Raw genomic sequence first — 14,468 nt, 5'->3', positions numbered from 1 at the left:
TATAAATATGTATATATACACATATATATATATATATATACATATATATAGGTATATATAGGTATAGGATATCTATCTATATAGATATCTATATAGATATAGATATCTATAGATATATCTATATATCATGTTACCATTCGGTACACTGAGTTTTAATAGCTTATATTGATTTAACATAAATACCTTGTGCAAATGTATATTTATTGCACCTGTATGTTCTATTCAATGTTCTTTTCATATGAAATTCCATGGTTATAATTATTCATAAGTATGCAGTGTCATAACTACATGTCTGACTTTTGTTTAACAAACCAAACAGTTAGACAATTGAGGAAGTTATGGTTATTTAAGTACATGCGCCTTTAAAACACAATGTTACGAATGAGCGAGCTGCCTGTGGTAAGATGGCCGCCACGTGCGGACGTCGACCCCCATTAGCCTTTATTATGGATATCTATGGCCTTCCTTCTCCTCCCCCTTCTCCTCAGCGTCTTCGCTCTTCTTCTTCTTCTTTTGTTTTTATCGGTGGAAGACAACTAACTTAAGGTGCATTTACCGCCACCTACCAGACTGGAGTGTGTTCAGCAATGATGTCAGATGCAAGTTATTAATATATAAGTCAATGGTATACATGAATCTATATAATCTAGATTAATGTATAGATTCAATCTATATTCATACACACTCACATATAAATTAGTATGTGTGTATATACACATTCATACACACACTTAGATGTATACATAGTTTAAATGCGATTAAATAATCCATTGTTTTTTTTTAATCAAATTAATTGATTTCTAACTGAATTTGATTTACTTCCTAAAAGATTTATCATATAAAATCATATGTTTTCTCTATTTAGTATTGACTTTAGGTGCTGACGTTCGTGTGAATACTTATTACATTCTAATAATACATGTTCCACTGTTTCTATCTGATTACAGTGATTACAAGTCCCTGTTTAATGTTTCCCTATTCTGAAAGTCCAGTATGACCAATTCTAAGTCATGATATGACGACCTCTTATTTCCACCCTCCATTTATACAACTATTGCCCACCCCACAGTCTTTTGAATTTCATATAGATCTCTACAGGTGTCATGATTATCCAATTGTTCTTGCTAAACCTTACAGATTTATTCTGATTTATAGATTTTCCCTCACTTTTATTTAAAGGAGTACTTAAGTTAATAATACCTGATTTTAAGGCCTGTTTAGCTAATATGTCTACTTCTTCATTTACTTCTATGCCTGCATGAGCAGGATTCCAGAAAAATCAAGCAAAACATTTCTTATTATTAAGCTGAACTAATAAGTGATATATATCTAATAATAAATCTAATCTACAAGACTTGCAAGATTTGATACTTAATAATGCAGCTTGACTACATGATGCAATTTTATAACTATTTCCTTCCCTTAAAAAATTTCATCAAGCAACCATTCTAAAGCCAACATAATGACAATTCATTCAACTGTAAAAACTGCTAGATGATCTTTCGTTCTCCTTTTAATCATGATTTTTATGGTGTGGGATATTCACAGCTGCTCCTGTTCTGCCACCATTTGGATCTTTAGATCCATATGTATATATAATTACACTATCTTTAAATCTTCCAAAAATAATTATTAACTATAACACATTCTGGAGTCTTTCCCTTTTTAATAAATCCCCCCATTGCAGATCAACTTCTGGTGTGATAAATGACCATGGTGGAATTGATGACTGTGGAACCGTAAAGTTAACCGAAACTGAGTCAAACCGAATTTTTGGGCTTTTATGTCCCCAATCCATCCAAAGCTATTATAATCAGATTTATGATGTTCCCAACAGTCCTGCAGCGCAGTCTTAGTTGATGATCATAATTATGGCCCTGTAGATTTACCCAATACATATACATTATTTTCAATCTTCTTAATGGTAAAGGAAGCTCACCAGTTTTAACTTGTAAAGCAGCGAAAGGAGATGATCTGAAAGCTCCACAACATATTCATAATACTTGTGTCTGTTCTGTTCACTATCAAGTTTTTTTCAAATGACTGTTAGCAGCTGCCATATATGGCTCATGAGAGCCCGATTAACTCCAAACAGCGCACTTGAAGCTCCCCATTCCTGTCCAGAAAGACATCTCAACTAATTATTCACTTTTTTCATTTATTTTGAACTAATTCTAGTTTCTGTTTCCAAGTTAATTTCTCATCAAAGATGACACCTAAAAACCTCACTTTATTTACTTGTTTATAAAGATTTTAATTAACTTCCTAATGCCTTCTATAAAAACAAATAACTTGGGACTTTGCAACTTACATTTTAATGCATGCTACTTCTTTTTCTGCAAATACAGAGGATCTTGTGGCCACACCCACAGAGCCCCATAATCTGCAAAAAAAGATTTCCCTATACAACCATCTATCTTATCAAAAATGTCATTTATCATAATATTAAAAAGAATTGGGCTAAACACACTACCTTGCTGGGTACCATTCCCAACTATATATCTATTAGAGAAAGCAGTTCCAACTCTAACTTCTATTTCTCTCCCAAACAGAAAATCTAAAACCCAGTTATAAATCTTACCACTTATGCCAGAAATGTTTTTTTTCTAATTTAACCAATAATCCCTTTCCATAACATATCATACACCTTCTCTATGTCAAAGAATACAGCTATCACTATTTCTTTAATTGTTTAAGCTTTCCTTATTTCTGACTGCAGGCACAGTACCACATCCATCGTATTTCTCCATTTATGAAAACCAATTTGAAAAAAAGAAAATACATGTTTACTTTCAAGAAAATATGATAGACTATCTGTTGCAATTCCCTACATCACTTTCCCTAATTGAGATGTAAGAGATAGAGGCCTATAGTTTGAAGGGTCTGTTTCATTTTTACCTGGCTTCAACACAGGAATTTGAATGGACCGTTTCCATGCTCTAGGAATAATCCCTGTCTCCCAAATCAGATTGAAAAATTTAAGAACAGTAACGGATATATAATTTACATGTTTCAGCGTTACATAACAAACTCCCTCTTCCCTGTGTTTGACTGTTTATCATTAAATATAGCTTTTTTAGCTCAAAAAAAGTAAAAGGGATATCTAGATCTTGATTTGAAGTTATTTTCTTGTAAGTGACTCCTGGATTTTCTGCTAAAATCTTATCTTTATAACTCTTTATTTGTTCAGATAAATTCTTGGAACTATGTACTTTATTTAACATTTCTGCCAATAGAGCTGCTTTTTCTTTATTGCTACCTTCCCGCTACATTTTAGAAAATGTAAGGAAAAGGTTTTTTTTATTTATTTAAACAGAGTAAGGACAAACAAGTAAGGCAATAGCAACAGTACAAATCTGTGGAATGCATAGTAGAGGCAGATTTCAAAAATGGAAGTACAAGGCATTATTGATAAGGATCAAAAATAAATAAATAAATAAAAGGAATGGCAGATAATGAAATTATTATTAACATGGCAACAAGGGCATTCATGTTAGGATTGATGAACATTGGTGGGCAAACCCATCAGTATTTCAGTCAGATATTCGTATGATTCGATACATTTAAGAGATTTTAAATAAAACTTGAATTCAGATTAAAAAAACTTTAAAGGTTGGGGATGATCTCAACACTCTTTGTTTATGAATAAAGAATTTTGCAAAACACAAAATTAAGTTACAACAGAGTTCTACTGTTTTGTTTTTCAATAATATTCCAAAAGTTACCATATCTCTAGAAATAGATTCAGGAAGTGCAATTTTTGATTTGATCCATGTTTTGAAGCAATTCCAAAATGTTTTGGTTTTATTGCATTCATAGAAGACCTGGTAGAATGAGCATTTATTGTCATCAATATTGAAACGAATTCTTAGTAGTTCTTTTGAGGGGTAAATTGCATAACATTTTTTAAAGTGAGTTTTCTTTAGCTTTTAGTTGCATGGGGAGTTTTAGATAAAGAATTCTCAGTGTTTCAATTGATTTTTTCTCAAATTTGCAAAGAATATTATTTTTATTTATTTTCCCAGGGAACCAAGTTTCGTTTAGACAGTTCCTAATTGTGTGGTTATTGAATTTTTGGTCAGCGATTGATGTCCCATTAATAGATAAATTGGGTAGTTCTGGGGGTCATTGTTTTTAATCTGATTAATAAATTGTTCATACCTACAGTTACTTCTAACACTAGTTTTTGCTTTTTTTATATTCTATTAATACCTCAAATGAATGGCATTTCCTCGCATATTTAAAAGCTTTATTTCTTTCACTTTTATTTTTATTTTTATTTATTTTTTAATATCCTTTTCCCCCGAGCGACTTCGCTCTTTCTTCTTCTTCGGTTTTGTTGGAGGTTCGCACACAGCTGCAAGGTGCATCAGCGCCACCAATCGGTGAGTACCACGAGCCCAAATAGAGATTTTATATTTAAGTACGTTAAAATAACAGATTAATCTATTTAATCCGATTGTAATTAGACAATGGAATTAATTTCTTAGGAACTAACTTCTAGGTCTTTCACGATTTTACGCCGTTTGAGCCCCCTCTTGTGGGAGAAATCAATTTAATGCATTACCACATCCGGAATAAAATAAGGTTTTGGTATGCTAAATAAGAAAAAAAAATTCATTAATTCATTTACGTTTATTTCTTTATTTAATGCATTATTTGTGTTGTGGTTTGCAGTATACGATGTGTTCCGCTTTAAGTTGTTGTTTCCTCCGGATAATAATATTGAACGCACCGCAACAGGAAAATGAATCCTGTTGCCTAGGGTTGTTTAAGTGTAGCTTTTTTATATTTATTTATTTTACTTTATCCCACTGGTATTTTTTTAAATTGGAATAAAAGGACGTTAATGTGCGACTGACCAAAGGCAACCACCATGTTCCGCGCCAGGCTGAGCAGCCGGTTAACTCTCGCTGCACTTAGGTGGACAACAGGAGGGGGGACCTGTCACCCACCATGTCTGTCCACTTTGTCCAACTGCCTCATCCAGAACCAAGCACTAAGGAGAAACGAAGGTGTCCATTCAGAGTCTACAGTGTTGAGACGAGCTGTGTGCCTCCAGGGTCGGTTTAATTCTAGGCAAAGGGAAACAGGCCAGGGTGGCAGTAGGTCGTTCAGCCTGTCTGCTGCTTCCGTGGTGAACTCAGCACCTGCTCACGTACAGCCTTACCTCAGACTGATGAGGCTGGACAAACCAATCGGTAATTAAATTCCTTACATTACACAGTAGTATGGTTTTAGCCTTGCTTATTTATTACAAAAAGATGGTTTCACTTTGTTTGCATTCATTTGATTTCCACTTCCATCTAACAAAGACATCTAGTAAAATTAAAGGAAAAAAAATGTAAAGGCATACTTTTATATAGATATTTATGATTTTTTTTTTTTGTTTATTACCTTAAAAGTTGTTTTTATCGAATGTGTGTGAATTTATGAAATATGTCTGCAAATGTGCACAAATTACCCATCCAAATTTATCTAAAATGTAAAATGTAAAAAAAATATATATATATATATATATATATATATATATATATATATATATATATATATATATATATATATATATATATATTATTTTACCTTTATTTAACCAAGAAAAAAAAATCCCATTGAGATTAAAAACCTCTTTTTCAAGGGAGTCCTGGCCAAGAGGCAGCAAAGTTAGATACATTAAAATAAATGACAGGTACATTAAAAAACCATATCAAGTAAAACAACTACAGATCATTGAAGCTGCTTCAAATTATTTCACTTTCAACTTAAAAGCATTTAAGATAAAAACTCAGTCAACTTCCAGTTTCTTTGCAAAAAAATTCCATGCACAAGAAGCTAAAGGCTTTCTTCCCCAGTTCTGTGCGGGCAAAAGGAACAGTGAGCAACAGCTGATCGTTGGATCTCGGCAGAAGAAGCCATGCTTTTCTGTGTAAGTAAGGTACAAATGTAAGACGGCAGTAATCCAAGAAGAGCCTTTTAAATAAAAGTGTACCAATGACGCTGCCTTCACAGAGAGGGAAGGCCATCCCATCTGAGAGGACAGGTCACAGTGATGTTTCATGCCTCTACAGTTTGTGAAGAACCTTAATGAAGCATGGTAAACTGTCCAACATTTGAAGACATGAAGAAGTAGCATTCTTATAAAATAGGTCACCATAATCTAAGACAGATTAAAAACGTGACGAGACAAGGAGCTTCTTTTTACTCCAAAAGAAAAACATGTCTTATTATGAAAGAAGAAGCCCATTTTAACTTTTAATTTCTTAACAAGTTTATCAATAAAAGGTTTGAAGGTGAGAGAGTCATCAATTAAAATTCAAATGTATTTATATTCATGTACCACCTCAATGACATTCCCCTCCAGAATGGCCACTACTGACAGAGTTTGAGGCACCTTCCTATTATTATAAGCTCATCATATTTCAAACATTATTAGTTTGTTTGCAATATTCTTTAGGTTATAATCCTTCAAACACGATTGACTCAAACTCTGCTAATATATTTGGCAATATTGATAGACCGTTATTAAAGCTGCAGTCTGTAACATTGAGAAGAGAGCAGACTTCGACTGAAAATTTGAAGAAAAACAGGTTTCACGCCACACCCCCACCCTCTCTGCTTCACTCATGCCCCACCTCCAAGCTCCACCCTCTCTCCACTCCCTGCAGCGGCAGTTTCAGCGGTGAGAGGGAGGGGCGGGATTCAGCGTGTGTGAGCTGTGATTGACACTCCATCAGACGCTCCTCTGGCTGTGATTGGTTGTTTTGTCTCGTCCCGAATTATTCTTTCCAGATTGCAATACAGGCAGTAGGCGGGACCAATTGAAGCAGTTTTTTTCACAGGTTACATATCACATGTACTGCTGTCTGGGCATAGGGACAGTTTTAGCCAATATGACAAAAAAGTGATTTTTAAAAACTTACAGACTTCAGCTTTAATTTGATTAAATCTTAGTTACTTACTTGACCGTCTGTTGGAGGCATTATAATGTTGGAACAAGAGATATTTGAAAATAATTGGAATGATTACATTTGAAATAATCTTTACAATATTTAACCTTAATAAATAATGTGATTCTTCTTTTTCTTTTTTTTAACTCATTTGAATTGACAGTATGAAATGATTTAGGCAGTCAATCAAGGTCTACAACTGATCAATCTAGTTTGGTTAAGAAGAATTGGATAATGAATTGTTGGCATGAAATCAGTGAGAGATGTACATTAAAACCAAATTCTATCTGCTGAGGAAACTAAAACAAAAAAAATAATAAATAAAAAAGCTATGGACCTTTGGGAATACTACAAGTTTTATCAATTTGATTCGAAAGATTGGAGCCCTTGAATTCTTTAGATCAAGAAAAGACTTTAACTAAACCTCAACCAAAAGTTTTGTAAATAATCTTCCATTCGATGCTTTTGTGTTTGCTGTTCAGGAACATGGCTGCTCTACCTTCCTTGTACATGGAGCATCGCCTTGGCAGCAGAGCCGGGAAGTCTCCCAGATTTTGGGATGCTCGCCCTGTTTGGTACTGGCGCCCTGCTGATGAGGGGTGCAGGTTGCACCATCAACGATATGTGGGATAAAGACTTTGACAAACAAGTAATTCTAACCATTTATATAACATATTGAGTCAGCCCTAGGGGAAAGAAAGTGTGCCATATGCTGAATTAACAATTCATTAAAACTCTTTGGAATTTTATGCAGCTCAATAATAACAAAGTTATATTTTCAAAACAGGTTAAAGAGAAATATTTCTGTTTCTGTAAAGGTAGCCAGGACAGCATCACGACCCATCGCATCAGGGGAAATTTCCAGAATGCAGGCACTTGTGTTCCTTGGAGGGCAGCTCTCCCTCGCACTTGGAGTCCTTCTGTGTCTTAACTATTACAGGTACCAAGATTTATTTTCAAACTTTACGAGCATGAGAAAAAAAACCTTCCTAAAGGTAGAGTTATGCCAAACATCATTTACTTCCATCTTTCTGTGGTGTCCAGTAAGAATACGATAGAATAGAACAGAATTTTTCTGCCTTGCTGTCTGCTGACACCTCCACCCTGTACCGCCATGGATGCTGTGTAAAGGCTCTCATTGATGACCATGGCTTCCTCTTCGCTGTAGGTTGTGCAGCCGAGTTGAGCCAAACACAGTGTAACGTGAGGATAAGGCTACTGACGTTGTGCAATGCACCATCAACCCCTAACAGTAAACATACCCACAGCATCATGCTAGCATCGCCATAATTGAAAGTTGCCTTATTAGTTGCGGGTTTGAAAGTTTTTGTCTCTGAGACAAAGTAGCTCATTTCTTTTGTCTCTTTTTAACGTAACACTTTTCTCCAGAGTTCATTTGGTTGAACCATATGGTCAGCAACATTTAGTCATGCTCAAAAGCAAGATTTTAGGGCAGGCTCTTCTTGGTTGGTTTGTATTCTTTCCTTCCCAGTTGATGTAAAACTCAATTAAAAGCCAAACTGGTGTTCCGGTGTCCTCCAGTTTATGAGCTTGAAACTTTGGTGTTGTTAGGTTTTTGACTTGTTAAGAGATAAACTTTTCAATGGCACAGAAAAGAGGCTGAACATGGAAAGTTTTCAGCAAGTATTTGGTTTGTAGTCTGTAAAGTCAGACTAAATAATCTGTGGTGACTCTTTCTGCCATCAGGAGGTTAAAATGTAACCTGGCAGTAGCTAGATTGATATGTGTAGAACTGAGTTAAATTCTTCGTTATCAATCTGTGATGGCTGCCGTTCAGTCTATCTGTGAAAAGGAGGGACGTTTAGTACAATACTTAGAGCTGATTGGGTGATGTGCCAGCTAGTATCCGTCTTCTATAATATGCTTTTAGCCAATCGTAGCAGCGAATCCTGACGACCAGACATGCACCAGGAATGACAGGTGAGACCACTGATATCTATTTATTCACTGGATTGCTGTTAGACCGTTCATAGTACACAGTGCTGTGAAATCACCATCCACCATATTGGTACTCCCTAGTTAGACCGGGTGGAATGTAAATTACATGCATTACAGAATCGAACAATGGTGAGTTTCTAATTTTCAGGGGGGCTTAAGACTTTTCTAACAAAGCTAAATGCATTACTGTGACACGCACTTGCTGTTTAATAGCATCAGTAGTTATTTATGGTAAAAAATAGGCACATCACATTGCATATTCAGAATGAAATCTGTGAAGTCTATAAATCATGTAATCTAACAAATTTATCACAACAAAATTTGTGTGTTAAATGAGCATAATATTACTACAGTCAGATATTAAGAATGTTACACAAACATACACTATCTGATGATGTGCCAAAAGTGCTAAATTGATTATGTACATGTAATATATATGTATTGATTACATTGTGTTGGTAATTACATTACATTACAGGCATTTTATGGCGCAACTTCGTTAGAGTGGGGAGTACCAAGATGGCGGCAGGTGACTTTATTTTTTTCAGCCTCTCAGCAATCCAGTGAATAAGTAGAGATCAGTGGGTGGGACGTGTTTACTGACATGTAGACCATTTTCAAAAAAAAAAAAAAAAAGCACAGACATCTTTCTCATCTGCGAATACACAAAGTGCTTCCCTTTGCTCCTTTTTTAAATGGGAAATTATTGTTATTTTAGCTAAAACCGAGTCAATGTGGTATTGACAGGTAAGTCCTGCAGCGTAGCCATGTCTTTAATGCCCCAGCAAGGTCCTCCTGACTGTGCATTATGTCCCACCCCAAAAAACACTGCTGGCATGTCATTTGTCTGACTCGCTGGTGGTGATGAGACAGATGTATTAGCAGGTATCTTTCAAGATGGACTTGTTGTGAGACTGAAAACTCTCAACAATCCAGCTTGCAGCACAAGGTTGAAAGTGTAGTCAAGACGATCAGGATTCAAATTGAAACCAAATTAAATAAGGTGTAGAAACAGACTTTTTCCCTCTCTTAAAGATGCTTAAGGCTTCACTTATGGTGAATCTACCAACATAGAAATGTGTTTTCTGTATCAAAGGAGTTTTCTTTAATTTATGAGCAAAGTTTCCTGTCACTATGGAGGTATTTGTTTTTAAATGTTTCTATGTGTTCACCCTATCCTGACAGCATAGCTTTGGGGGCCGCTTCATTATCTCTTGTCATCACCTACCCACTAATGAAGAGGATCACTTATTGGCCACAGCTGATGCTGGGTAGGTGTTTCAGGAAGTCAGGTTTTCAGGCTCTCCATCTTAAAGCTAAAGTCCTGTTCCTCTCACCTCTCTGCAGGCCTTACCTTTAACTGGGGCACTCTCCTCGGCTGGGCTGCCGTGCAGGGCTCTTGTGATTGGTCCGTGTGCCTTCCCTTGTATTTCTCTGGAGTGATGTGGACGTTGATATATGACACAATCTACGCTCATCAGGTGAAGAAATCTACTCTGTAGCAAGGTTTAAATCATCTGGAAATTTTCATTGGATTTTAAACTTATTTAGTTTTAAACTTCTATTTTAGGTTTAATTAGTGTTTAGTATTAGGTAGCTAGTTTATTTTAGACTTTTTTTTTTTCTAAAAAGGTTAGTTTTAGTTAAGTTTTTGGTTAAAGTTTTATTATTTTGTGTATTAAGACTTGCATATCAGGGATGAGATTAAAAAAGCAATAATAATAGTATAGAAATAAAATTCCAGATAAGGACAGACCTCCCATCTGATGGCTTAATGCGGTGCAACTAAAAAAGTGAAAGCCAGCAACCAGAAACTAGAACTCATATTAATCCATTTTGATAAAAACACATACAAAAACTAATCAAATTATTTCTTAAAATTCAGTTTGTTTAATAAATTTTCTAAACTTTTGTTAAAGTTATAGTTAGTTTTTTTGTTTTTTTGCAAGGCCTAGTTTTTACTTTTTTAAATTTGAATTTTAGTTTTAGTCTTCAAACATAGCCTGTCTCAGTAGGTTAAAAATGTCCCTTAAGAAAAAAAAGAAAAGAAAATTTTTCTGTCATTTAAGTTGGTTCACACTAGGTGTTGTTAAGTTTTCAGTTTTTTTATTCCTAATGTGAAGCTGCTGGGGAAGCATCTGAAGGCAATCTGAGCTGGAGGGAAAGATTAGTGACACCTGGTGGCCGACAGACGCAATAGCAACCTCTCAACAGTGACCGATCACCAGCACCCTTTTTAATATGCTGATTTTTACATTTTTATTTATATGATTAAGGCATCATTATATATTAAAATTAATTTGGTCTAACACATCTTGGGAAACGGTTTGACAAAGTTCTTTTCATTTTAATTGAGTGAAAAGCTTTTCTTAGCAGAGATTCTTAGTTCTTCTAAATGCATTGAATCAAGAAAGAAGGAATTGTAAAAAAAAAAAAATGACCCATCGGTTGAAATGGCCTGAAGCAGAGAAATACACTGCTGAGAAAAGAGTGGTAGCCTCCACTCATGTTCTATGGATTCCCTGAAATGACTATATATCCCTACTTGCTTGGGAACGCAGAGGATCGTGTGGGTTTCCCCGATGCTTCGCTTAACCTTAAAACCCAGTTAAGGATAAGTGGAAATCTGGACACTTTGGGTTTTGATTTACCCAGGTGTTTTAGGATGTATTTTTTTTCAACAACTTCTTTCTTATATTACCAAAAAAAAAAAACACCTTTGATATAATAGCTAACATTTCAAAGTAGAGAGCTGATATCCTGTCTGTCTATTTGATCCAGGATAAAGAGGATGACGTTAAGGTTGGAGTAAAATCCACAGCGCTGATGTTCCAGGAGCAAACCAAACTTTGGCTGAGTGGTTTCACGGTGGCCATGATGTCGGGGCTTATCGTAGCTGGAGTCAACGCTGAGCAGACCCTTCCTTACTATGTTGCTTTAAGCGCTGTGGCCGTTCACCTTGGACGCCAGGTGAGGAATTTATGTTACAGTTCTGCTCTGTAACATAAATGCTAAGCATTGATTTTTTTATTTATTCATACATTTACTTTTTCTGTCTCCTAGATTTACACTGTGGACATCAACAAAGCTGAAGATTGCTGGAAACAGTTCAGCTCAAACAGAAACCTTGGACTTCTACTGTTTTTAGGAATACTTGTCGGTAATTTGCTGAAAGGATCTAAAGAGTCATGACTGTAAAATAATAGAAATACTTAGATAAATGAGATAGTATGCACTTATTTTACGATCAAAAACCTATTTTTATATTGTACTATCAAGTATGCTTATTCATAAATCACTTGGACTTATTGCTTTTTGTTTGACTCTAAATGAATAAAATGTGGGTTTAACAAGGTTTTATTTATTTATTCCATCATGCTCTATGTACAGGAAGAAAATAACTCAAAGAGAGTAAAGATATAAAGCAAGATTCTCAGCTTCTTAACTGATTTCCATCTGTAGTTCTTGCGGCGTGTAAGAAGGGGACAAAAACTGAGATAAAAAAGACAGAGCTATGTGTATCAGCTCTTGATTTGCTGCGGTCTACGTTCCTACCTTCACCTGTGGTCATCTTGAAATCCGGGTCCTGACAAGAAGACTGAGATCCCAGATACAAGGTGCTGAAATGAGCTTCCCAATGCGACCCTCTTACAGATTTTTCCCTGTCTTTAAACTTCATTGTGCTGCATGTTCAGCTGAGCTGCTTGTATAATTATAATCCTGCATCTGTCGTGACAAATAGCAATCACTCGGCTGCAGAGCGTTGTTATGGAACACTGGAAAAAAAATGTAAACTGATGTAAAGAGTTCATGCTAAAACATGATGTTCTGGAACAACTTTTTGTTGCTCTAGCTTTATTTTAATTGCTCTCACGTGTTACACAACACAAGAGATTGTAATTTCATCCCTAATTGATGTTACAGAATGCTGCTCAGGTTCAGATCAGACCTGAGCTCATGAGTATCAATAAAGAGAATAAGAATAGTTTGAATAGTACAAGTGTGTCTGTATATATATATATATATTATATATGCAGCCATGTTGCTTTTTTGTTTTCCAACTGAAAGGCGAGTACCAACCTGCTGCTCCTTTTGCAAAGCCCAGTTTAAATATGTGCTTGACTCACTGATGTGCTGGAACACACAATTCTTAAAAAAAAAAATAGACGAGGTTCAAAGACCAAAATTAATATATCATTTATAGGGCTAAAACTGATATTAACCAAATTAATAAATTATTGAAATAATCGTCAACTAATTGAGTAATTGATCAATCATTACCTTGAGTAAAGAGACTCTAAAACATGCTTTTAGCTGACAGAGCAACCCACTTAGAGCAGCAATTGTACAAAAAAAAATTTTTTTGCATTTAAGATGTATATAAAAAAAATGCGTCCTAAAGTGGAAAAGTTTGTTTCACTTGGTTTAATTTCCTACAAGTCTTCTTTGCCTATTCGATTATTATCTGATTATTGCTTTGTACTTGTGACAGTTTAGTGAGAATAAAGTTGAATTCTATTTTTTCTACTCTATTCTATTAATCAAAAACATAGTCAACAGATTAATCAATTTGCAAAATAGTTGCAGCCTTGCATTTAGAACGAATACAATAGAATAGAAAATCCCTTTATTGTCCCACAATGGGGAAATTTATGCCAACTTTATTCATAAACAGCAAAAACATTCATAACAGTAAAACACAAACAAATGAAGAAGACACAAAGAAAGGTTATGCTGGTTATTATTTTTTTCCAGGATGAATAAGCATTGCTGAACCAGTTCTAGTCGGGAACAATCAATCATGAGTCAGCTCTGACAAGAAAGAGGTGACCTTGTTTTAAGTTAGGGAACGTTTTGTCCATGAGCTTGACTCATGTCAGGAGCAGTTATTAGACAATAACAGAAACCAGGAAGTTGGATACCTTTCCTATTTTCTAGGAAATTTGATTGATTGCTCAAAACCTCCTCCTTGCAGAGAGCAGTTGAGATTAAACCAGGTTGGATTGCTAGTTTCAGCACATATTTTGAACACTTGCTGATTTCTCTGCGTGCATAAGATGATTAAAGTAGCTGATAAAAACAAATCAATATGAATGTGGTAAAGAAGATGGTTTACTTCTTATTTTGTGTCATTTATACCAGAGTTTGTGATGATACTTCATATCTTTCACTCAGAGAAATTAATAAGATGTTGAATATAGTCTTGATGGTTAGCATACATTTATCCTCTGAATAAACACTAACAAGATTATATATTCCACATATACCACTTCATTGATGTTTACATCACAGTGTTTATAGATGTTTACTGTAAAATAATAAAAGTAAAAAAGGAGGACCTTGCTAAAAATAACATAATCCTCTTACATTGGTCTAGCATCTTTTTGCTTTCTGTGCTGACTGAAGGCAAATTAGTAAATAAACAAAACAGAAAGGATGCAAAAGCCGCATGACAATCTGCTGATATGTAATAAACCATCACTTCTAAATCACATATGAAATTTGTTTTTGTTTTTATGCAAAAAAAAAACAAAAAAACAGCAAAGGCATGTTTTTGAGATA

General features: G+C 35.0%; 1 protein-coding gene across 1 annotated transcript; it reads left to right on the top strand.

The window, feature by feature from the left end:
- Positions 1–4,725: 4,725 nt before the first annotated feature.
- Positions 4,726–12,384, top strand: coq2 (coenzyme Q2 4-hydroxybenzoate polyprenyltransferase). Its single transcript, XM_038299895.1, has 7 exons — positions 4,726–5,201; positions 7,430–7,596; positions 7,766–7,887; positions 10,092–10,177; positions 10,254–10,387; positions 11,688–11,876; positions 11,970–12,384. Exons 1-7 carry the CDS (start codon positions 4,877–4,879, stop codon positions 12,096–12,098), a joined length of 1,152 nt encoding a protein of 383 aa, XP_038155823.1. The 5' UTR covers positions 4,726–4,876; the 3' UTR covers positions 12,099–12,384.
- The last annotated feature ends 2,084 nt before the right edge of the window (positions 12,385–14,468 follow it).

The sequence above is a fragment of the Cyprinodon tularosa genome, unplaced genomic scaffold, assembly GCF_016077235.1.
Source record: "Cyprinodon tularosa strain WSP-4 unplaced genomic scaffold, ASM1607723v1 ctg112, whole genome shotgun sequence".
Classification (NCBI taxonomy): domain Eukaryota; kingdom Metazoa; phylum Chordata; class Actinopteri; order Cyprinodontiformes; family Cyprinodontidae; genus Cyprinodon; species Cyprinodon tularosa.
The sequence above is the reverse complement of the archived record's forward strand: the minus strand, read 5'-3'. Positions and strand labels throughout refer to the sequence as shown.